We start from the raw sequence: 25642 nt of genomic DNA on the forward strand, positions 1-25642 counted from the left end.
GAATCTATAGAATCAATACATGCTCTCATATCACGGGGCACTGCATAACTGCAACTTTTGCTGCCCTTTCCTCCGCCCATACCATTGGCCAGAGCACCAAGACCTGCATCTTCAACACAAATGTCCATCTGTCTTTCTCTATGGCTGTGAAACATGGACAACCGTGCAATCAATCGTTTTTGTGAATAAGCCAATATACTCAGGGTAGTGGCGCAGTGGATAGTGAGTTGGATTGATGATCAGAATGTTGCGAGTTCAAATCCCACCTGGGAACACCTAGTGTGGCCTTGAGTAAGACACTTATGAATGAATGAATGAATGAATGGTCTTTATTGTCATTGATATAGTACAGGTACCAAACAACGAAATTTGGGAGGGGGGGCTCCCCTGGTGCTAGGAAAAAAAAACTAAAAACAAGAAGGGAAAAGAGCTGGTTTACATAAATAAAGGCTATGTACACTATCCACTATACTATACTATACAAATAAAACACTGTGCTGTACTCTATGCTATGCTATACCTATTCTAACATTTCCTATCTCTGAACCTTATGTACCCGAGGGTTGTCATATTGCACATAGTGTTATTGCACATTCATTTAAAGTGTCGCAGTTTGCAGGTTTGAAATGTTCACAGTTGTGTTTCAGTATTGCACTTGATTTCAATCTAGTAGCTGCCATCAAATGTCTAGATTGCCCTGAGTTACTAGAGCCTGTCCCTGTCATCTCTAATTGTAAGTCACTTTGGATAAAACTCTCTAAAGTGGATAAAAGCTAAATGGTAAAAATGTATATATATATATTTATATATATATAAAAAGTATATGTTTTATATAGCCTACAGTGATCCAATGGTATGGGTGGAGAAAAAGGCCAAGACCACCCCCAACGATGCAGAGCCCCATGGTATGACACCACCTTTTTATTGATTATTTGGGGACTTTTTTTAATGTTGTATTTTAATTCCGTGACCCGGAACTACTTTGTGGCCGGACGTACATTGATTTGGTCTGCGTTCATAAATTCGCTCTGGAAATCTGATCAGCGCTCATGGAATGCCTCTTGTCCAATCGAATGACTTGGTCCCTTGATGACGTTGAACCCAGTGTGCGCTCCGGCGCCCTCAGAGCGGATTTACGAACGCACACAAGGTGAGTGGAACCAACTCCAGCTAGCTAGCAGCGTGATGGCTGAGAAGCTCATCTCTGCCGTGTCAGAATACCCTGAACTCTATAACCGCACGCTGCCAGCCTACAGAGACCCGGGCAGGAAGACAGAGACATGGAAGGCTGTGAGTGAGCGCTTAGGACTCAAAGGTAGTAGCTTGTTCTGAATGAATCAGTGAATGCAGCTAGCAGCTATCTTCTATCTGAGCTAGCAGCTAGCAGCTATCTTCTATCTGAGCTAGCAGCTAGCAGCTATCTGAGCTAGCAGCTAATGGTCAAGCCAGCAGTCCTTAGTGACTGTCACATAACGGTGTCTAATGATGTCATGAGGGTCTATGTCTAATGATGTCATGAGGGTCTATGTCTAATGATGTCATGAGGGTCTATGTCTACTGTTTAGATTTGGCACGACAGCTGAAGTTGTTATTGTATAAAGGTAGACTCTAATTTCCAGTTTTGCTAGCTTATAACACAACTCTTAAGTTATCCCTTGAATGGGACAGATACAATATGAACACTTAGAATGACTATTTTGAGAAATAATTAGCAAACCTATTTTAGTGCAGCTATTTTTATTTTATTTTTTAAGTTAAAAAGTGCAGCTCAGAACCAAAGACTGTAAATACATGGTGAGAAACACATGGACAAGCTCAGTTAGGCAGGATGATGGCAGTACACATGTTGGTATCTTGCAGATACTCTGCCCCCTAGAAAGAGGGAGAGACAGAGATACTCTGCCCCCTAGAAAGAGGGAGAGACAGAGATACTCTGTCCCCTAGAAAGAGGGAGAGACAGAGATACTCAGCCCCCTAGAAAGAGGGAGAGACAGAGATACTCTGTCCCCTAGAAAGAGGGAGAGACAGACCTACTCTGCCCCCTAGAAAGAGGGAGAGACAGAGATACTCTGTCCCCTAGAAAGAGGGAGAGACAGACCTACTCTGTCCCCTATAAAGAGGGAGAGACAGAGATACTCTGTCCCCTAGAAAGAGGGAGAGACGGACCTACTCTGTCCCCTAGAAAGAGGGAGAGACAGAGATACTCTGCCCCCTAGAAAGAGGGAGAGACAGACCTACTCTGTCCCCTAGAAAGAGGGAGAGACAGACCTACTCTGTCCCCTAGAAAGAGGGAGAGACAGAGATACTCTGCCCCCTAGAAAGAGGGAGAGACAGACCTACTCTGTCCCCTAGAAAGAGGGAGAGACAGAGATACTCTGTCCCCTAGAAAGAGGGAGAGACAGAGATACTCTGTCCCCTAGAAAGAGGGAGAGACAGAGATACTCTGTCCCCTAGAAAGAGGGAGAGACAGAGATACTCTGTCCCCTAGAAAGAGGGAGAGACAGAGATACTCTGCCCCCTAGAAAGAGGGAGAGACAGAGATACTCTGTCCCCTAGAAAGAGGGAGAGACAGACCTACTCTGCCCCCTAGAAAGAGGGAGACAGAGATACTCTGTAAACATGTTGGTATCAGCTTGTAAACTGCAGCAGCTGGTCTGAACACCAGAGTGAGTCTACAGCAGATGAACAGATTAGAACACCACGCCCCTCCAACGTACAATGACACAGAGAATTCCATTTCATTTGGTGGCGCTGTCATGTGCCGTTGCACCTCTAGATCATCACGTATTGCAAAAATATTTGTGCATGTCTTGTAACAACATGAAATGGAACACCTTTAGCACCTGGACAGATCAGTGCAAGGTAGAATTGTATATGTTGATGCACCCTATCTACTACAGTAAGCCTACTGCACACCAGAGTTATACTGTAGAGCGTCTGTAGATCAGGCCAGGCGGAGTCGTCGTGTTCACTGTCACTGATACAAGGTAAACATGGTCCAGCTGCCGCTAAATATTCCCAATGTTCATGCAGGATCTTATAAACGTGCACGTCCGTCATACACATGTGATTTGATGTTGATAGTGTTTCTGTGAGACCGGCTGCTGGACCACATTTGATATAAACATGACGTAGAGCTAGCAACATGAGAAATGACAGTCTACCTTTAATGCTACACCCATAGCTGCAACTGCATCTCTCCCAGAGGCTTCTCTCTCTAGTTCCAAAATGTACATCAACTTAAACACACCCGGCTGCTGATTAAACCCTGTAAATACATAAATACATAAATACACCACCATGGCAGAAACACCATGGCAGAAACAACAGGGAAACATTAATACAATACTTCCCACAAGAAAGGACACAACAAACAAGTAGGCCCTAGGATGTGTTGAATGAGGTTTTTATTCAGCATGAGATTCCACTCGTCTCAACTACCCAAGTATGCATGCAGTCACTGAGCTGTCTGTCTAACAATAACTCTCCCTGTTTCAGAGGGAGACTGCCGCAAAAAATGGAGGAATCTGAGGGACATTTTTACGAGGAAAGTGAAAGCAGATCGGTGTCGCGGTGCTAAGGGGAACGCCCTCAAGGACTGGAGATTCAGCCAGCCGATGTCTTTCCTGATTCCCTTTACACACTCCAGTAGATCCGGTACGAGTAACAACAGCGCAGAGGAACTGGACGACATGAAGGAGGAAGGAGCAGAGACCACCAGCAACTCTGACGTGCAGAACGATCTGGACAGAAGTCTGAGCGAGGCTAAGATGTCCCCGACGCCTCTGGTCAACAGCTTCCAGGAGATCAGTTGGAAAGACAGCTGGCAGATAGCCGGACAGCTAGGGGGAGAAAAGGAGGACGAGATGTTTTTCATGAGCCTCCTTCCTCACCTGAAGCGGTTGCCTTACCAGAAGAAGTGTTTAATAAAGCTGAAGTTCCACCAACTTCTCCACCAAGCTGAATTTGAGTAGCATGTACTCAATCAGTATATCTTTTGTATCAAACTTGGAACTTCTTGACATTTTCCCGTGATATTAGTAGAACCATTTTAACACATAAAAACACGAGACAAGGGATTTAAAAAGAAAAACCCATGTGTTTGACAGTTAGCTTGGCACTATACTCCAGCAAGTTGGCTTTTAGTTCAAATGATGTCTATGTTTACACTGGCAGTTTTTTTGCACAGCAGGGCTAAAACCCCAAGTCCAATCTTTTAGTCATATCAGATTTGTTTGTCACACTCTAAACTCACATGTGATATGTGACATCACAGGTCCTTGTGCAGTGGTCCTTTCAAAGCAATGCTCCACTACGTTCACTTCTAGTTGCTTTTGTAGTATATTTTAATTACACACACACATGCATGGTATGGGCCTGTTCTACTGAAAATGGGGGTTTTATGACACCTTGTAAACACATCCTTTGTCTTAAGGGCCATAATGTTCTTGCCTCAGGAAGTGCTGTCCATATATGGGCATTGTTAGAATGACTTCCTGTGAATCTGATTTTAACTTTAACCTGGAATGACTTTAGGCCAGGTGACATCATATTGGGGTCTCCTACTTTTCACACCTCAAGCATCTATACAGTGAAGGTGATAGGCCATTGTTTACAACTGTATTTGCATACTATTGTTTATAAATAAGGGAGTGGGCCCGAGCCCCCTCTCTCTTCTCTCATCTGGACCACGCATCTCCCTCTCTCTCTCTCTCTCTCTTCTCTCATCTGGACCACGCAGCTCCCTCTGTCTCTCTCTCTCTCTCTCTCTCTCTCTCTCTCTCTGTCTCTCTCTCTCTGTCTCTCTCTCTTTCTCTCTATCTCTCTCTCTGTCTCTCTCTCTCTCTCTCTCTCTCTGTCTCTTTCTCTCTCTCTATCTCTCTCTCTCTCTCTCTCTCTCTCTCTCTCTTATTCACCCCAGCTGACCATCAGACCAGAATCCAGCTTTGATATCTGTATACTTCTGTACTTTAAATAAATAACCAACAAGAGAAATTAACTACACTTTGCATTAGGATGTGATGTAGTAAACGACCTCAAGTTGTTTTAGGTGCATACATCACCTCACTAGTCATTTAGATGTCGCCTAGCTTGTTGCGACCGTTCATTCCATAGTTTATAAAACTCCAAAACACTAAAATCAAAGATATATTAGGACGTGTTGCTTGTTATTGCTTCTGTTTAATTTGTATCACCTTTTTGATAAATAAAGCATAAACCCAGTTTTGAACGTTATTTTATTGAGTAAGTGTTCCTGTTTCTCTGTCACATGCTCTTCTTGTTTTCACGTCACAAGTGTCTTACTATGTAGACTGGCGTAGGACAGATCTTTATGTGTGTGCTGTATTGGGAATATCGGAGCACACCACACACATACGATCAAAACTGTTCAGTCCATGATTTTTTATCTTCATGTGTCTCTCAGATAAAACATCTGTTAAGATTTAGAAAATCTTTATGTGTACCAGGCTTTATGGAAGGAATCAAAATCAGGGTATCATATTAGAACACCAATTTAATCTGACATACTATTCTACATCTGTCTCAGATCTGACATGTTACAGAAATATGTTACAATATTCATGAAGGTTTCATCAAGAAGGTTTTATAAAGATGTTATGAATATGTAAAACTTTCATTTAAAGTGTCATCACATGTGCTGTAATCAATAGGTACTGTTCTGGCAAGTCCAAACAGAGGATTATGTTCCTATGGTTACGTAGGTAGTCATGTACATGCTTCCTATGTTCCTATGGTTACGTAGGTAGTCATGTACATGCTTCCTATGTTCCTATGGTTACGTAAGATACAATCACAACAGCAGGCACAGTCGATGTCGCTGTCAGACCACCAACACACACACTACATTGATAAATTTGATCAAACTCACCAATGAAGCCTTATAGTTGACCACCGATAGATAACATTCTGACTCAACAGTTTGTTTACATTGCTAAAAAAAATATGAAAATGAACAAATGTTTTTAGTTCATTGTGTGTAACTTATATTTCTCAATACCAGAGCCACTTAGTCATTCTTACTGTTGGGGAACAACCTTCAGAGTGTTACCTTCAAAAGGAGACCAGCCCCATGCGTTTACTCCAAATGTTTCAAGAACAGCTTTCAATTTACTTTGGGTTTACATTGGATAGGTGTTTTAGGCTAATTATACAGGAATGGTAACAAGTCATTTTATGATAATAAAAACCAATATCACTGCAGCTTTGTTATCATTACTAATTAGATTGTAATCATAATCACTTGTTTAGTTCAGTTGGCCTCGGCTATGGAAATAGATCCAGATCATCAGTGGCAGCAGACTCGTTCTGCTGGATGTACTGGAGGATGTCTGTCTGGTCCTTCACCTGGGTTACAACTGCAGGACCAGCGCCCGCTGAGCCCTCCTCTCTGGTGGCTAGCAGCAGCGAGGGCCTCGGAGGCAGTGCTGGCTTTGGGACAGAAGCAGGCCTGCCCTGGACACTTTTCTTGACCCGTAGAAACTTGTCAAAATCATTTTCTATCCTGAAAAAGAAAAACAAGGATGAGGGACACAATAATAATAATACATTAGACTTATATAGCGCTTTTCTAGACACCCAAAGACGCTTTACAAACTGAAAAGAATTGAGTAGTAAAATAAAACGAAACAAAAAAATAGATAAAAGAAAGTATAGGGGTCTAATTAATTTTCAGATTACTAAATCTAAATCTAAGTGTCTTTGTAGGACAATCTACTCTGTATACTGCAATTACACCTGGATTTCAGGCGGAGAAGCGGCGAACAAGCAACGCCAGCGTCCTCTCTCAACCGGCATTTTTAAGACACGACACAGTAATTATACACAGTTATTAGACAAGACACAGTCATTATAATCCGACTGCGGTTCTACAGGTACACCTGGTTCCAAAGAAAAGAGGAGGGGGGGGCGAGGCATGCCCCATACTGGACCTATGGTGCCTCCTGCGGACCTGTGGGTTTAGCACGCTTACCCACAATGCCCTGCTGGAATCACCCAGGCGGACCTAAAAGTTGTGTGTTTCCACCTCAGGGGTCATCATTTACATTTACATGTTTGGCGTTTAGCAGACGCCTTATTCCAAAGCGACTTACAGTCAATACATTTGACGAAGGAAGTGAATCATCAATTCACCAGTTCTAGCAGGAGGCGTAATCTAGCTCAGGCCCGGGGCCACTGGCAGTCGTCGTGAAAAAGTCAAAAACAAAGGTTGCTGGAGAGACAGTACAAGGGGGGCAGTAGAATCTTAGGAGACACAGTATAGGGGAAAAGCAGGTGTCTCAGGAGACACAGTGCTGGGGGGGGTAGTAGATGTCTCAGGAGGAGCAGTTAAGGTGTAACCTGAAGAGATGGAGGTCTTTAGTCTCCGACGGAAGATGGGGAGTGACTCTGCAGTTCTGAAACCAGTGGGAAGCTCATTCCACCAGCGGGGAGCCAGTGTAGTGAAGAGACGTGATCAGGCACACAGACTGTTCAAATATTGTTTTGAAACGCGACAGTCTTGAAACATGTGATGACTACTGCAGTGAAGCAGGAGAGCCGGGAGGTCATAGGTCATAGCCTATCCTGGTACAGCTCAGCCAGGCTTCCACACCAGGTCTGACTTCTAGATGTTTCTCTGGAAATGCAACCTGGCGTGGAAGCTTTCCTTCAACCGGTCCTGTCTCCACACTGATCCAGACATGGGAGCGTACCTGAATAGTTCATCTGTGTCCTCGTCCAGTCCTGAGTCAGCAGCCTTGTCAGTTGCTGTCGTGAGTAGCAGGGAGTCCCCCAACCTCACCGCCCCCCCCAGGTCTGGATCCTCAAACAGCTTCAGGTTGCCTGTTACCACAACGAACACAACAGCTGTCAGTCCAACACACCTGTTGTTGATCCATTTTCACCTGTTAGTTGATTCATCTGCTGATTAATCAGATGTGGTCATTTTACATCATTACCTTGTAATTCAGGTGACATTTAGAAGAAACCGAAAGCGGTGCCTAAATAATGAGTGGGGGACGAAATGAAATGATGGTCTCAGATCAAAGGTGGAATTGCCCTTCTCATATATTAAGGTGCTAATGGCTTGAATCAAGATTCCTAGGTACACCACTTTTATTTACTTGACTACATACATTCACTTTAACTGTAATGTCTTGTCCTTGTTCTGTACTAGTATAACGTGAGTTGAACCCACGTTCCATGAGAGGTAGGCTAGTTGAATGTCAGGAAAGTGTTAATTTTGGCAGGCTATTTTACATTTAGTCATTTAGTCTAGTTTTAGTTGAAAAAAAGCCTAAAACTATTTTCGTCAATGCCTAAAACTAGAGTAAAATGTGTTGTAGTTTTTGGAGACTAAAATTACACTGAAATGTCTTCAGTTTTTGTCAATTAAAACTAAGAAAGAAAGAAATGACTAAATGTGACTAAAACTAATTATTTAAGCACAATGTGCAGTCTTACGACTAAAGACTAAATGTAAAATAGCCAACATTCACACAGGCAGGAACATTTTAGTTACATTGTTTGCACTTTAAAGTCAGATGGTTCCTTAGCCTGTAAGTAGTCCATGGGCCAGGAGAAACTGCAATTCATAGTTCAGAGTTGTTTAAATAGACACTACTAACGTCATCTTACTTTAGCCATGGCTAACAACAACAACAATGGGAGCAATTAGACAGAAGTGCATGGCCATATCAACTCAAATTAAGTTCCACATGGTTGGTAGTTACTTTGAGGTGATTTGGCCAAACATATTGAACTTTGTCCAATTGACCCCACACTCCCATTGTGTTTTTAGTAAGCTGAAGTGAGTAGTGGCTATGTGAACAACTCTGAACATTGAATGACACTTCCTCCAGGCCCATGGACGACTGTCAGGTTCAGGAATCATTTTTCGAGCATTGTGACTGCGGGACAGATGATTCACTGACAAATGCATTTGTTGTAAGTCGCTTTGGATAAAGGCGTCTGCTAAATGCCAAACATGTAATGTAAAGTAGTAACGATACAAACATGTAATGTAAAGTAGTAACGATACAAACATGTAATGTAAAGTAGTAACGATACGACGGCACCAAAGTTCAATTTGCTCAGATTCTTCTTAGCGTTTATTTTGGCCATCGCCAGGGCGATCACGCCTTCCAGTTTTGAGACTCAAATGTCTCAAAGTGTTCAAATAAGTGAGTAACAGATAAGCAAGAGGAATAGGAAACCTTGCCATTTAAAGTGTTGTTGAATGCATCAGAAACAGCCAAACACGCCACATGTGTCACTACTCAAAGACAGTACTAGTTACCGGCGCTAGCTATCTGGCTGCAGAAATAATGATACTAAAAATTAAACTATGACTTGGGCAAATGAAAGCAACATGCATGTGAACATCATGACAAGATTACTGTACCTGTGGATTTGTGTCATATAAATCAAATGTCATGCATATCCAATATTGTGCCATAGCTTAGACCTTGGGATGGCTGCTTGCAGCTATATTTATATTTGAGATCTACTCACCTTTGTCCCTGACAGCTGGTAGAAACAGGTCTTCATCCTGAGGCTCATCTTCACCAAACAGAGACAGAGACGGCCTCGGGGCTGCAGGCTTCACGGGCTGCTGGGGCTTCTGCCTCTGGGACCTGGCAGACAGAGACCCAATAATGCCTTGAATATGACTCCATTCTTGAATATGGTCACACGCTACATTAGGCTACAGTAACTGTCTGCACAAATAGTGTAACTGAGAACAAGGTGCTCAAAGTCGGCTCATACTACTGTAGCCGTGGGAGCAGGTTGCAAAATGTGTAAAAAAATAAAATAAAATAAAATAGTTCTTTCTCAGTGCCTCTCCACTCCGTTTGTCAACTTTCCATCATTCATTTTCTATGGGTTTTCTTCTCCACAAAAAGTCCAATTGTCTGTGTGTGTGTGTGTGTGTGTGTCACCACCCTGCACCACCCCGGCGAAATCTGCGTATCTGTATGTCATCCTACTGCAAGCACACTTAATAAAACTCAGGAAGTAGGCGTGGCTGTGTCAGAGGATATCACCCCTAGAATACGTCACTATCCAAACTTATAATAAGCAGCTCTTACTTTGCGTTGCCTAGAGGTCCAAGGTACTGCTCCTCATCGTCATCTTCCTCCTCTCCCGCCTCCTCATAAGCGTGCGCTGGTCTGACCAGCTCGACTGTTCTAGCAGCAGCAGCAGCAGGTGGGACGTCCCTCTGGAAGAAATGCATGTCCTCCTCCTCCTCCTCCTCCGGGTCCTCCAAACCTGCAACGGTTCTGGATTTGAAATCTGCCGCCGTGGATTTAGCTCCTGTAAAACATGAGTTGAGTGTTGAGCCAAACATCATTGTTAATATAATAGTCTATAGTAATACATTTATGTAATATATGATCACTTTTTGGTGATAAGTTGCTCCTCTTGTGATGTTCTGGCATAGTGTTATGGTTTAACCTTAACAGCCGAGCCTATTTTACCTACTAGTAGAGCCGCCTTGGGGGTCAAATGGACCCCCTTTTTAGAATGTTAATCTGCTATTTACACACAGAGATCACTAGAGGGCGCTTCTCTTTTTAGCCTGCCTCCTACACAGAAAAACTGCAAAACAGCTTTATACTATCTTATCCTGAAGTGATTTAGAGAATGTAAGGATACTGGGTGGTAGAACGCACATATCTAGGAAAAGTCATGAAAGGAGTGTCCTGAAATTGTTTTACTCACAGGGGTCACCGGCTCTTCTAGTGTTAAGCACTAATTTTAACTAAATGAAATACTCGGTATTGAAAGGAAGTGAACGAAGCGAACGCATTTGGGAGTGAGTATATGGAGTGAGTATATACGTAGAGTGAGTAAAATATACAGCGGTAAAATCTAAGTTCACTGTGGTGCATTGAGGGGGATTACCTAAGAACTCCAGTACTTCTGGGCTGGTAGCAAGTGTGGAATTCTTGGAGATAAACTTCACCAGTTCATCAAACGCCACCCTGCGCTCACGGATGTCCGTCTCACCCACAAACAGGGCCTTACGAGGCATCGCTGGTAACGAGACCGTGGGATGTTGTGCACAGAGTTGGTAGTAGAACTGGTCGATTTCACTGTACTTCTTTGAAACCTGCAAAACCCATGTGTGTGATATCCTATTAACATGTATGATATCCTATTAACATGTATGATATCCTATTAACATGTATGATATCCTATTAGCCAGTGGTATTTTGATATGTGACACGGTCTGCTCAATTGGGCCACAAGTCAGCAGACGATTTCATGTTGGACTTTTATTTATTGTTGAAATCAACGACACATCGCTAGTCAACTAACACAGCTTGTTTTGTGAGCCTGCTAACAATGTAAAGTAGTGTTCTAGTTAACTAAGTAACAATGTAAAGTAGTCTTATAGTTAACTAGGTAACAATGTAAAGTAGTGTTGTAGTTAACTAGGTAACAATGTAAAGTAGTGTTGTAGTTAACTAGGTAACAATGTAAAGTAGTGTTGTAGTTAACTAGGTAACAATGTAAAGTAGTGTTCTAGTTAACTAGGTAACAATGTAAAGTAGTGTTCTAGTTAACAAGGTAACAATGTAAAGTAGTGTTGTAGTTAACTAGGTAACAGTGTAAAGTAGTGTTGTAGTTAACTAGGTAACAATGTAAAGTAGTGTTGTAGTTAACTAGGTAACAATGTAAAGTAGTGTTGTAGTTAACTAGGTAACAATGTAAAGTAGTGTTGTAGTTAACTAGGTAACAATGTAAAGTAGTGTTCTAGTTAACTAGGTAACAATGTAAAGTAGTGTTCTAGTTAACAAGGTAACAATGTAAAGTAGTGTTGTAGTTAACTAGGTAACAATGTAAAGTAGTGTTCTAGTTAACTAGGTAACAATGTAAAGTAGTGTTGTAGTTAACAAGGTAACAATGTAAAGTAGTGTTGTAGTTAACTAGGTAACAGTGTAAAGTAGTGTTGTAGTTAACTAGGTAACAATGTAAAGTAGTGTTGTAGTTAACTAGGTAACAATGTAAAGTAGTGTTCTAGTTAACTAGGTAACAATGTAAAGTAGTGTTGTAGTTAACTAGGTAACAATGTAAAGTAGTGTTCTAGTTAACTAGGTAACAATGTAAAGTAGTGTTGTAGTTAACTAGGTAACAATGTAAAGTAGTCTTATAGTTAACTAGGTAACAATGTAAAGTAGTGTTCTAGTTAACTAGGTAACAATGTAAAGTAGTGTTCTAGTTAACAAGGTAACAATGTAAAGTAGTGTTCTAGTTAACTAGGTAACAATGTAAAGTAGTGTTGTAGTTAACAAGGTAACAGTGTAAAGTAGTGTTGTAGTTAACTAGGTAACAATGTAAAGTAGTGTTGTAGTTAACTAGGTAACAATGTAAAGTAGTGTTGTAGTTAACTAGGTAACAATGTAAAGTAGTGTTGTAGTTAACTAGGTAACAATGTAAAGTAGTGTTGTAGTTAACTAGGTAACAATGTAAAGTAGTGTTGTAGTTAACTAGGTAACAATGTAAAGTAGTGTTCTAGTTAACTAGGTAACAATGTAAAGTAGTGTTGTAGTTAACTAGGTAACAATGTAAAGTAGTGTTGTAGTTAACTAGGTAACAATGTAAAGTAGTGTTCTAGTTAACTAGGTAACAATGTATAGTAGTGTTCTAGTTAACTAGGTAACAATGTAAAGTAGTGTTGTAGTTAACTAGGTAACAATGTAAAGTAGTGTTGTAGTTAACTAGGTAACAATGTAAAGTAGTGTTCTAGTTAACTAGGTAACAATGTAAAGTCGTGTTGTAGTTAACTAGGTAACAATGTAAAGTAGTGTTGTAGTTAACTAGGTAACAATGTAAAGTAGTGTTCTAGTTAACTAGGTAACAATGTAAAGTAGTGTTGTAGTTAACTAGGTAACAATGTAAAGTAGTGTTGTAGTTAACTAGGTAACAATGTAAAGTAGTGTTCTAGTTAACTAGGTAACAATGTAAAGTAGTGTTGTAGTTAACTAGGTAACAATGTAAAGTAGTGTTGTAGTTAACTAGGTAACAATGTAAAGTAGTGTTCTAGTTAACTAGGTAACAATGTAAAGTAGTGTTGTAGTTAACTAGGTAACAATGTAAAGTAGTGTTGTAGTTAACTAGGTAACAATGTAAAGTAGTGTTGTAGTTAACTAGGTAACAATGTAAAGTAGTGTTGTAGTTAACTAGGTAACAATGTAAAGTAGTGTTGTAGTTAACTAGGTAACAATGTAAAGTAGTGTTCTAGTTAACTAGGTAACAATGTAAAGTAGTGTTGTAGTTAACTAGGTAACAATGTAAAGTAGTGTTGTAGTTAACTAGGTAACAATGTAAAGTAGTGTTCTAGTTAACTAGGTAACAATGTAAAGTAGTGTTCTAGTTAACTAGGTAACAATGTAAAGTAGTGTTCTAGTTAACTAGGTAACAATGTAAAGTAGTGTTGTAGTTAACTAGGTAACAATGTAAAGTAGTGTTGTAGTTAACTAGGTAACAATGTAAAGTAGTGTTCTAGTTAACTAGGTAACAATGTAAAGTAGTGTTGTAGTTAACTAGGTAACAATGTAAAGTAGTGTTGTAGTTAACTAGGTAACAATGTAAAGTAGTGTTCTAGTTAACTAGGTAACAATGTAAAGTAGTGTTGTAGTTAACTAGGTAACAATGTAAAGTAGTGTTGTAGTTAACTAGGTAACAATGTAAAGTAGTGTTGTAGTTAACTAGGTAACAATGTAAAGTAGTGTTGTAGTTAACTAGGTAACAATGTAAAGTAGTGTTCTAGTTAACTAGGTAACAATGTAAAGTAGTGTTCTAGTTAACTAGGTAGCAATGTAAAGTAGTGTTCTAGTTAACTAGGTAACAATGTAAAGTAGTGTTCTAGTTAACTAGGTAACAATGTAAAGTAGTGTTGTAGTTAACTAGGTAACAATGTAAAGTAGTGTTCTAGTTAACTAGGTAACAATGTAAAGTAGTGTTCTAGTTAACTAGGTAACAATGTAAAGTAGTGTTCTAGTTAACTAGGTAACAATGTAAAGTAGTGTTCTAGTTAACTAGGTAACAATGTAAAGTAGTGTTCTAGTTAACTAGGTAACAATGTAAAGTAGTGTTGTAGTTAACTAGTTAACAATGTAAAGTAGTGTTCTAGTTAACTAGGTAACAATGTAAAGTAGTGTTCTAGTTAACTAGGTAGCAGTGGGGTTTACTCACTGCAGTATGTTGGCTCGACCAGTGAGTTTGTGTTGTGACTTTCAACAATGTATTTCCGTGTTTCAAAATAAAAGTCAGAACATTTTGATTGGTTGCCGACTTGTTACCCCTTTCGACACATTCCTACTGATTAAACATAGTCATTACAACCATTTGGAAGCTTTTAGAAAGCTTGAATGTTCCATACTGGACCTTTTAAAGGGGCAATCCAGGATTCAAACAAACAAAGCGATCTGCCCGTCACGTTTTTGGAGAACTGCGGGATGGGGCTGGAGAAATGTAAGCATTACCAAATGCATAGTATTAACTATGGATGCAACGTCTGACCATCTAGGAGATCAAAATGATAGTTTGAACCTGAAGCTATAGACGCAGGGGTGCTCATTACGTCGATCGCGTAGTGTGGGTAGATCACACGGCATTGAAAAAAAAAAAAAAAAAATTTAAAAAAAAACATTTAAATATTTTTTTTTGAAAAGTAGCCGGGGACGCCTCCCGTCTGGACCACACAGGAGAGGGCATCACTCAGCCCCGCGCCGCCTCACAACACACACACACACACACACACACACACACACACACACACACACACACACAGACAGACAGACACAAGCACACACACATGCACACACAGACAGACAGACAGACAGACACGCACACACACACACACACACACACACACACACACAGACAGACAGACACACACAGACAGACAGACAGACAGACAGACAGACACACACACACACACTCTGCCGCCCGGAGACGTCGATGGCACCTGGCTTGGCACTGGCCAGTCTGGTGTAAACCACTCAGAGCTCCTGAGTTAATGTTAATGTTAATGGACTACCAGTGTGAATATTTGTTATATAGTTTAATAAATCTCTTCTTTGATTTTGAAACAGTGTAGCGTGGCCTTAATTTGTTATTATTACAGTACATTTTTGTGTTCGCAGCAATAACAATATGTTTTATTTGGTTGGTAGATCTTGTTGAGCTGGTAATTTGAAAAGTAGCTCACAAGCCTAAAAAGTGTGAGCACCCCTGCTATAGAGTGTTTGTTTACAACTATGTGTCCACTCTACGGTATGTCATATGGACTTAATAACAGGCTAATACACTGGCCAGCTATAGGTACATACCACCAGCTGGACCACGTCTCCAGGTTTGTGCTTTGAGGATTTGAAGGCAGCCAGCCGGGTCACAACTATGATCTGGTACTCCACATAGCCGGTCATCATGGACCCACGCACCTCCTGGTACAGCGGCACATGGAGGTCGATGCCCGTCTCCTCGTTCTGCAACGCCCTGGGGGAACATTAGTGTCTATTACTGTCTATGGGCTGGTTGATACACCATCTTTTTGTTCCTTTTTTAAAATTTATTTTTTATAACTGCTTAGTCAACTGGTGAAAATAAAAAGTAAAATAAGAATCGATATCAACCTGGAAACCAAGTTGTTGTGATTCTCGGTTTCCACTGTGTTGAAAATGAATGTTGTGTTGTTTCAATATTAACAATGAAAAATTATTAGTACTGTTGATACTGTCATTTATGTATTAATTCATTGGATTATATAATTTAAGTATTATTGTTCTCACTTGAGAGTGAGGGATAGAGGTAGGACAGGATAAGCTTAGGCTTCATCCTACTCCCTTTCCAACAGTGATAGGCCTGTACTCTTCTTATTAGTTATATCATGTTCGAAATAAAAATTAATTCATTCATTCACTGTCTCTGGCCAGACTTTACACTGAAGTCAATTAAAAGTCAATTAAATCAGTATGGTTACTACAGTCTGTCATGGTCACGCCTAATGTGTTTGACCAACAGCCAACAGCAGAATGATGCTAATGAGAACACACAGAATCAGAAACAGACGTCAAGTCATCTGCCCAGACATCGGGGGGGCTGTGACCATGTGACCATGTGACCATAGTGTTACTGCTAATGGAGAAACCAACATTTACAAATAAACCTCAAATAATCTATATAAACCTTTCTAATCCAAACGTTTGGAGTATAGAGAGAAAAGAAGAACAAAATGCTTCACTATTCAAATAATTGTGCAAGGCAAAGAAATCAAACTACAAATGAATAGCTTTAAAATAATTAAGAAACCAATTTGCATAAGGAAAGCTCTATTGAGGCCCATTCGTTCTCTTCTTACAGTGAATGTGCGCCCTCTATTGGTGAAACAGCAGAATAACACCTGGGTAGGCCTGCTGTGTTGTATAACATCTCTGGTGATCATGTGACTCAGTCTGAAAGTCTCAGGCTTCCTGACACTTTGACGTGGGACGTTTGGACATTAATTTTGGACATTTAGTTCTCACGACACCATCGGTTTGTTGCATGCAGACTTGCAGAGAACTCGTCCATATTAATAATGACAAGAACAAACCGATGCAGTTGCAAGAAAGGAGGCTTATATAGTTATATAGTGTTGTTTATTACATCGTTTTTTAATTGTATTTATTATATTGCTGTCTGTGTCTGTATGTCTGATGCACCAACCACACCAAGCCAATATCCTGTATGTAGTAGAAAGATGCAAGACATTATCTAACAAGACATTATCTAACAAGACATTAGAGACCTTCGCACTGCTGGAGGATGTGGAACTTTTGAAAGTGCTCGTTCACTCTTAAACCTCCTGAAGCAGCTTGTAACGTTCATATTCCTCACCCCCCCCCCCCCCCCCAGCAAAAACAATTACAAATACAACTTTTCGTTTGCACGAATGTAACCCAATGTCATGGAACTTAATGTTCTTCCATTTCAATCATTAGAAATGGCCAAAGAATGTGGATCCATGTGCGCTTTCATTCTTACCTGCTGGTAACCAGTCCGTCTGGCATGACTCAGTCAACTGGTCTGGTTCGGTGAGACCAACTCCGATCGTGTTTATGTCAAATACGTTTCCAAAGCTGCTCTCAGTCCTGTAGTCCAGTTTGATCATCTGTAGTCCAGTTTGATCATTTGTAGTCCAGTTTGATCAAAGAAAGAAAGCAACTTTCCGCCCCCCCCCCCCCCTGATCACGGGACAGCAGCGGTGGCCCAGAGCAGTGAGATCTGTGTTCCGTCAGCTCCACTAGATCACATGGAATGGAAAGTAGGATTTATTCAAAATAAAAGCGCACAAGTTCAACTCCATTTAGCTTTTTAATCATAGTAAATAGCAATCAAGAATCACAAACAATAATGCTAATGATGTTAACATGGCGATATTCCTATGTGGTACAGTGTTGCAGTAGTAGTACTGATAGAAAGGTTTGGATCTACCAGGCCTAAGGTGCATCAGCCTACATCACAATCAGAATTATTTTTATTGCCAAGTATATTCATACATACAGGATATTGGCTTGGTGTGGTTTGTGCATAAGACATAAAGACACAGACAGCAATATAAAAAAATTAAAAAAAACTATAGTAGGCCTATATATATATTATAAGCGTATATATTATTGTTTATTACATCGTTGTTGTTTTTTATTATATTGCATTATTATATTCAAGCGAACATTTAAAAAAAGACAATGACAGAAATGTGCAGTAGAGCAAAAGACTGTAAATTAGAATATGTAAAACTAATATGGGCCCTCTTTTCATCTAAAATTGTACATAATGTATGTGAAACTAATATCTCAGACTACAAAGGGCGCGGCTGGCTAGGTTGGTAGATCCAGTGTCCAATGATCGCAACATCGGCGTTTTGGCGGTTCGATCTCCGGCTGGCCACGTGTCGAAGTGTCCTTGGGCAAAACACTGAACCCCAAATTGCTCCCAGTGAGCAATCAGTGGGTGGCGACTATTTTCTCCAGGACCTTGGAGAGGAACGGGAGGTTAGAAATGGGTCTGTAGTTTGCGAGGGTATCCGAGTCTAGGGTCGGTTTCTTAAGAAGGGGAGTAATGATGGCTGTTTTCAGAGCTGATGGGACATGGCCAGACAGTAGGGAGTGATTGATGGTTTTGGTGATCAAGGGGCTTATGGCTTGGATGTTCAGTTTGACGAGTGCTGTGGGAAGGGGGTCCAGGGTGCAGGTGGAAGGTTTCATGCGACTGATGATTTTCTCGACTTCTTGCTGTGTAGTGGGGGAAAAGCAGTGGAGAGGCTGGGGCGGCCCAGGCTGTGGGCTGGCAGTCGGGGCAGATGGAGTAGGTGTGGCAGAGAGGGAGGAGCGAATAGTGTCAACTTTTGTTCTGAAGAACGAAAGGAAGTTGTTACATTGTTCAGTTGTGGTTGTTTTGTTTGTGGGAATTCGTGGTTTCAGGAAGTGATTTATTGTTGAGAAAAGCTGCTTTGAGTTGCCGGGACTGTTGTTGATGATGTTTGAGTAGAAGTTTGCCTGCGCCTCCCTGAGGGACTTAGAGTAGGCCTTTTGATGATCCCTGTAGGCCAGGCCTATTCAATTAGCGGCCCGGGGGCCGCATGCGGCCCAGACGTGACCCCCGATTGGCCCAGCCATAAAAGCAGAGAAAAACGTATTTCGCGAGTGTTCAGAAATTCATGCAGAAATGTCTACTATAGTAGCCTACAGAACGTGAATATAACACTCTAAACAAACTAAGCGGGGAGCTTAAAACAACAATGGACAACGTGATGGTGTCGTATATTTCCACACACATGCATAGATAGTATGATAGGGGGTCATGCTATTCTGTAGCCTTCATGTTTGCACCAGCGGGCACCCGGAAGGGTGACATCACAGTGACATCACAGGGGACGGCCCTCATGACCATCTAGATAAGGTGATAGGCTATGACCTGTGACTGTATTTGCATAAGAGGGCAGGGATCTAGGGGACTAGGGAAAACCAGCGAGGAAGGGAGGAAGCGGTCTCTTTTTGTCACCAGGCCCCAGGATCAACACGTGTATGTATAAATCTGTTTGTAACTCGGATTAAATCATCTTAAACTCACTAGCTGTTGTTTGATTCATAACCAATAAGAATACACGACAATGACTACAATTAATTTTATTCGCTCCACTTCGAGCCTCCAACATTATTATTATTATTAACTTATTCCGCAAGCTGCTGTCAGAAATGTCTGCTGAGCACCATGATCTGCTTTTGCACAACGACGTCAGGTGGCTGTCCAAAGGCAAGGCACTGGAGCGTTTCTGTGATCTCAGAGAGGAGATTACAACTTTCCTCCGCAGCAGCAAGCAAACGAAGGCAGAAACACACTTGAATCGCATACTGGACGACAACTTCATGGCTGATGTCTGCTTTCTGAGCGACATATTCAAACAACACCTGAATGACCTAAATGTGGGGCTACAAGGCAGAGACAAAACTGTGATTTATCTTGTGGAACAGACGCGAGTGTTTCAAATCAAACTGGACCTTTTCGCGGCCGACTTCTGCACCGGCAGAATGCTGCATTTTCCGACGCTCCGCAAATGCGTCTCATCCCCGGCACACATCACAGATGTGATGACTGATTTCATTGCGAGGTTGAAAGAGAACTTTGCTGGTCGACTGGATGGACTTGCTCTGCCCGCAGAGGTGATGGGCTTTGCCAGAGACCCGTTCACTGCTGCAATAGAAGGGGACTTATCCACCAGAGGAAAGGGAGTGGTGCCTTCCATCGACGAGGGGAAATTCATACTCGAACTTGTTGACATGCAGTCATCCGTAACCATGGCACAGGAGCTTCGCACTAATTGACCTGCGAAGTTTTGGAGTGATGTCAACGTGCACCAGTTCCCTAACGTTAAGAAAGTAGCAATCCATGTGCTCAGTATGTTTGGATCAACATACACCTGTGAATCAAGCTTTTCACACATGAACACAATAAAAAGCAGCTCTCGTTGTTCCCTGACTGACAGTACTCTTCACCAATGCCTTCGGATTGCATTGACATCTTATGAGCCAAATGTCACTGCTCTTGTTCAGAATAAAACATGTCACTTCTCACACTAAGAAAGTCAGCAGGGTAAGATTAGATTAGATTAGATTCAATTTTATAGTTTAACTGTAATTGTAACTTGTTAAATTGTGCACTCAAGGCGTTGATGGTTATTTTCATTCAGTTAAAAGCACTTTGTGATGTGCCTGGGTCAGCTATGACCAACATTTATACTTTACAAAAGGATTTTTTTTTATTGGTATACTACTGTACACTTTTTTAATGCACTTTGAGATGACTTTTGACGTGCCTGTGTCAGATGTTACCTAATTTAAAAGGAAAACTATAAATAAACTGCTTGTATTTCATTAGGCCTACATTCATTTGTGTTGGTTTGAAATGTGTCATTACCTGGTGCCTATAGGCTACTGGCCGCTGAAAATGTCTGGCCCAGCAACATTTCTTGGTTTTCAAATCTGGCCCAACTGAATTTGTAATTGAATACCCCTGCTTTATGGACTGTAAGTTCCGAGGCAATGAACCTCCGCTCCAGGACACGCCCAGCCGCCTTCATTTTCCGAAGCTCGCTGGTGAACCAGGGAGCTGAACGAGAAAAGGAAACAGTTCGAGTTTGTAGTGGGGCATGGGTGTCCAGGAGGCTGCTCAGGGATGTATTGTAGAATGCCACCGATTCAGTAGCTGATGAATGGGTGGCAGAGGAGAGATGATTGAGGTCTGAAGTCAGGGTTTCTGGGTTTATGCGTTTCAGATTTCTGAAGTGTATTTGGCGTTTTGGTTTGGTATGGGAGGGAGGGAATGGTAGAACCATGGAAATGACCTTGTGGTCGGACACTCCCATTTCATAGGCAACTAGGTTGCTGACCGGGGTGGTGGTGTCAGTGATGACCAAGTCCAGTGTGTGGCCCTTCCTGTGAGTAGGGACATGGACATGTTGTGAGAGGTTGAGGCAGTCGAGGAGTTGCAGGAATTCACGAGCAAAGGGGCAGGAGGGATTGTCAACGTGGATATTTGCGTCACCAAGAACTACGATATTGGAAGATGAAGTGCAGAGTGATGTGAGAAGGTCATGTATTTCTGAGATGAAGACTGAATTTGGTTTAAGTTTAGGTGGCCGGTAGATGAGTAATAATGTCATGGAAAAAGGTGGTTTACATTTAACAGCAAGGCATTCAAATGAAGATGGTGAGGGGAGGGGGAGGGGTGTTATTTCCAGCTCATTTTTATGAAAAATGGCTAAGCCGCCACCCACCCGACCAGTACTGCGGGCTTTCTGAGTATAGCTATAGCCAGGTGGACAGGCTATATTCAGGCTAGAATAAACCTCAGGCTGGTGCCAGGTTTCACTAAGACACATCAGGTCTAAGCCCTTGTCCAGAATATGTTCATTTATGAGTGGTGCGTTAAGAGTAAGTGATTGGGTGTTAAAAAGCTCTATTTTGACTGTTGGTAAGGTGGTGAGTCTCTGTAGTGGAATGAGAACACGAAAATCCACTCCACGTTTTTCATGCTGCTGGGTTGTAGTGCTCTCGGGGTGATTCCGTTGCTACAAACTCCAGACGCGACAGTGTTCTGATGACGTGGAACAGATGCGACGGAGCGCTCAGCTGAGCGCATGGATGGTATGTTGTGACCGGTCTGACAGTACACAAACTGACGACGGGTGCTTCTATGGATATATCGTGGGCGGTGGAAAAGACCAATGTTTTTGGTAACTGAAACACACGCTGGAATTGTGTGATTTCTCAGCTCCAGTAAGCGGGGGATGGAATATTTCAGCATCATGCCGGTCGGCGGGATACAGAACCTGTTGACTGTTAGCCGTTAGCCAGGCTAGCCGAGATGCGTTGGCGGCGGTGTTGCGGTCCAGGCAACTGTCCTCCATGGCATCCGTGTCGGTAGATAGATGGATAAATGGATTCTCAACTTTCTTCCCTCAGACTTTTAGGAATTAAGCAACGTTTCAATAGTATTTTAGAGTACAGGGTGTGAGAGTGAGACACGGAAGTCTGTATTGTTTAAACCAACTGACACTATCGATAGTGTATCGATCGAGATGTCAGCGTTAAGTGATACACATTGAAGTTTGTTATGGCTGAATGGAGAATGTGTTGTTAAGGGAGCACAGTACCCATGCCTATGTCTTCAAGCATCATTTAGATCTTCAGCTCTCAGCTTATTTCTGCAAACCACCTGAAACGTAGTTGTCCAGCTGCTATCCTTCAGCAGGCTGTGCTGTGTGTGTCTGTCTATCCTAGCCCTGTTGCTTATCCTATCCTATCCTAGCCCTATGGCTTATCGAGCTCACTTCAGCAGGCTGTGCTGTGTGTGTCTGTCTAGTGCTGCATCACGGCTAGGCTAGCTACGTAGACTAGTCTCTCTCCTGTATTAAACCCTGCTAGTCTCTCTCCTGTATTAAACCTTACTAGTCTCTCTCTATGACAGTTAAGACTAAGTTAAGTAGATCCAATCGAGTTTGAAGGTACTGATTGAATATCAATCAAACATTGTGATCAATACAATGAAAGACCAAACTCCACCTTGACATGCAACAAGGCTGTGACTGGGATGGGAGTGAAATAACCATGGAAACGCCTAAGTTACCTATCGAGGTAAGAACCGTTATTATCCACATGGAAGACTTCTATTCTTGTCAACGGGAAGGTTGAATTCTTTCTCAAATGGAAAGGATTTACAGATACGGATAACACATGGGAGCGTGAGGAAAACCTTCACTGCCCTGCCAGAGTCTGAGGCTAACAGCCAGGTGGACTGGACCTACGACCCCAACGAGCCCCGCTACTGCATCTGCAACCAGGTGTCGTACGGAGAGATGAGGATCAGGAGAGGAAGAGGAGGGGAGCTGAGCAGCTGAGGCATTTACAGGGTCTCAAGGAGCCCCTTGAGGACGAGTACATCGACAACGCTGCCATTCACCCGGACCTCCGCAGCCCCCCCACCAGCCCCCCCTCCGACCGCCTCCCCGGCTCCCCCACCAGCCCCCCCATCCTGACCATTCATGGCCATTCTGTCTCAGAGTACCAGAAGCTCTTCCACTCCGTGGTGGATCCCATGCTGTATAATCAGATGACGTCTATGCCCTACCTATCCAAGATGAAGACCCCCATCCAGAGAAAGTGCCCTCCTCACCCCACTGACTCACTCCTCCTCTGTGCCTGATCCTGGAAGTCCTATTATAAGGCTATATATGATTATTCAGGACTCAGTGCATGGCCACCTAGTACAAGAGTTGTACAGCGATTAAAGAGTTCCATGGTACAAGCAAATCAGAACGCAACAGGAGCTTGGAGAAGATTCAAAGGCAATTTGTTTGTACTGACATAGGGGGGGGACCCAGAGGAGTCAAAGGTTACTGTCCAGGGTCAGACTTGTGTGTTAGAGGTGAATATTTGGAACGAGACACAAGACAGGAAGAGGAACACAGTGAAGAATTCTTGATGACCCACACCTTCCCTGTCCCCCCTGACTTTTGAATCTCCCTCCCCCCTTCCCCACCCTGTACACCAGACATTCCTCGCCTTTCCCCTTGTGACCCGGAAGGCCACGCCCTCCCCCTTCCAACGCACGGCTGCAGGAAGTGCTCGTTACAGTAGGATATCACAGGGGAATGACACAGACTGGGAAATGTAGGCCAGGGGGGTGTGACTAATCTCCTATCCTTGTTCTCTGTAATGATCTCCTATCCTTGTTCTCTGTGTTGAAAACCATGTTTTGATTTGAACTCTAAAATGAAAATGACATGCAACTTTTGACTTTGATGGGATGTTGTTCTTGATGATGACGATGATGATGATGATGATGATGATGGTGATGATGATTCGGATGGTGAGAATTGATAGAAACTGATTGCTATAGTACATGTTTGTGTTCAGGTTACTAGGCAACCGTCCATTTGAAGTTCAGTTGCGGAACTATTTTTTGTTTATTTTTATGATTAAATAAACAAACAAATCATAATCTGTTGTCGCTTATTACTGTTAACTAATACACATCGCGCTGTAGAACTGTTGTATAAACAATCGCTCTCGTGTGATATTGCTTAATTCATTAACATTGCATTCTGTAGTGACATATTATAGCCCTACTACATTTACCAGCGACTTTACGCACATAATGAGGGACACATTGTTTTCGAAAACACAATGGAGCAACAAGATGGAATGTTTCGAAGCTGTTGTCAAGCAACAGCAGGATGTTGTCTAGTTTTAGTTTAGCGTGAAGAATAATTTTTTGGAATAAATCTAATCGAAGTCAATCGGCCAAGCATCATAACTGTCGGTGTGTTGTTGGAAAAAAACGTTTTCTGAGTACATTTAGTTTAATTTTGATGATGGAAGATTGATGTGGAAATGTTACAAATGACGCAACAGAATGCAAATTTATGGTACAATGTCACTCATTCCATTTACATAGTATATGTCAGTCTGTTTGTCTGGGTTTGGTAAATGTGTGTGTTGTGAATTGAAATATACAAAACTGCACATGCCAGGTGTATGTGACTTGGAGAATGGGGAGGGGGGGGTTAGTTTGGGGTTTAGTATGAGAGCATCATGTGATGACAGTCGGACCACTGTGACTCGTCCTGTCATGAAGCTGGGAGATCTTCAGAGCTATGGTTACCAGAGGTGCAAGCATCACCTGTCACAAAACACAACCACAATATGTCATGAGTCATACAATTTGTTTCCTTTACACACAACATAGGCTATGTAGAATGTTTAAAACATGTTTTTTTTTCTCTTTTGATGTGTAATGTAGGACCTTATTCTTTAGTGACACAATCCAGGTAGGTCTGATCTGTAAGATCATGCTAAATGAACCTGAATTAAGGTGCCTTGGAGCCTCTGGCCTTGTGTGACTTTACCTGTGGGTCCTGGTGGATCTTGTCAGGGTCCTTTTCATAGCTGTCTATGTAGATTCGAACTGTTGCCCCGGCACTGCGTGTTCCACTGAGTCTGTAGATGATCCGGGAACCATCTGAGAATATTATTCTCAGGCCCTGTAGTGAAAGTAGTAGTAGTAATAGTAGTAGTAGTAATATTAGCAGTAGTAGACGTAGTAGTAGTAGTAGTAGTAGTAGTTGTAGTAATATTAGCAGTAGTAGAAGAAGTAGTAGTAGTAATAGTAGTAGTAGTAATATTAGCAGTAGTATTAGCAGTAGTAGTAGTAGTAGTAGTAGTAGTAGTAGTAGTAGTAGTAGTAGTATTAGCAGTATTAGCAGTAGTAGTAGTAGTAGTAGTAGTAGTAGTAGTAGTAGTAGTAGTAGTAGTAGTAGTTGTAGTAATATTAGCAGTAGTAGAAGAAGAAGTAGTAGTAGTAGTACTTGTAGTAGTAGTATTAGCAGTAGTATACATTTTTGACTCATGCTTCATTGTTCAACAGGTCTTCGAGGACATGCTTCGTCCCACCCGTGGTCAAATGGTTGTGACCCGATTGGTGGAGGTGCTGATGGCGGGTAGGAGACTGCCCCGTCCACTTCGCTGCCCAGACACGGTAAGAGGACGCACTGAATGTTCACATTTCCATTAGCCTAACATCCCACTTT

General features: G+C 41.9%; 2 protein-coding genes across 2 annotated transcripts; one reads left to right on the forward strand and one right to left on the reverse strand.

Moving 5' to 3' along the window:
* Nucleotides 1-1185: 1185 nt before the first annotated feature.
* Nucleotides 1186-4613, forward strand: LOC308163556 (uncharacterized protein; the record flags this gene model as incomplete). Its single annotated transcript, XM_080537728.1, has 2 exons — nucleotides 1186-1315; nucleotides 3499-4613. 2 exons carry the CDS (start codon nucleotides 1186-1188, stop codon nucleotides 3972-3974), a joined length of 606 nt encoding a protein of 201 aa, XP_080393854.1. The 3' UTR covers nucleotides 3975-4613.
* A 733-nt stretch (nucleotides 4614-5346) lies between these two features.
* Nucleotides 5347-17175, reverse strand: hs1bp3 (HCLS1 binding protein 3). Its single transcript, XM_080537620.1, has 7 exons — nucleotides 17038-17175; nucleotides 15345-15510; nucleotides 10909-11116; nucleotides 10092-10317; nucleotides 9514-9635; nucleotides 7713-7842; nucleotides 5347-6523 (listed from the first exon to the last, which is right to left on the reverse strand). Exons 1-7 carry the CDS (start codon nucleotides 17061-17063, stop codon nucleotides 6286-6288), a joined length of 1116 nt encoding a protein of 371 aa, XP_080393746.1. The 5' UTR covers nucleotides 17064-17175; the 3' UTR covers nucleotides 5347-6285.
* Between the last annotated feature and the right edge of the window lie 8467 nt (nucleotides 17176-25642).

The sequence above is a fragment of the Nansenia antarctica genome (assembly GCF_963989245.1).
Source record: "Nansenia antarctica genome assembly, chromosome: 8".
Lineage (NCBI taxonomy): Eukaryota > Metazoa > Chordata > Actinopteri > Argentiniformes > Microstomatidae > Nansenia > Nansenia antarctica.

What these genes read in the sequence shown, in the direction of transcription:
- hs1bp3 (XM_080537620.1), bottom strand. Translation starts at nt 17,063, where the DNA reads ATGCCAGACGGACTGGTTACCAGCAG. An exon ending in GAGACGTGGTCCAGCTGGTG is followed by an intron (nt 11,117 to 15,344) that starts GTATGTACCTAT and finishes TGGGTTTTGCAG; the next exon opens with GTTTCAAAGAAGTACAGTGA. An exon ending in AGAAGTACTGGAGTTCTTAG is followed by an intron (nt 10,318 to 10,908) that starts GTAATCCCCCTC and finishes CATGTTTTACAG; the next exon opens with GAGCTAAATCCACGGCGGCA.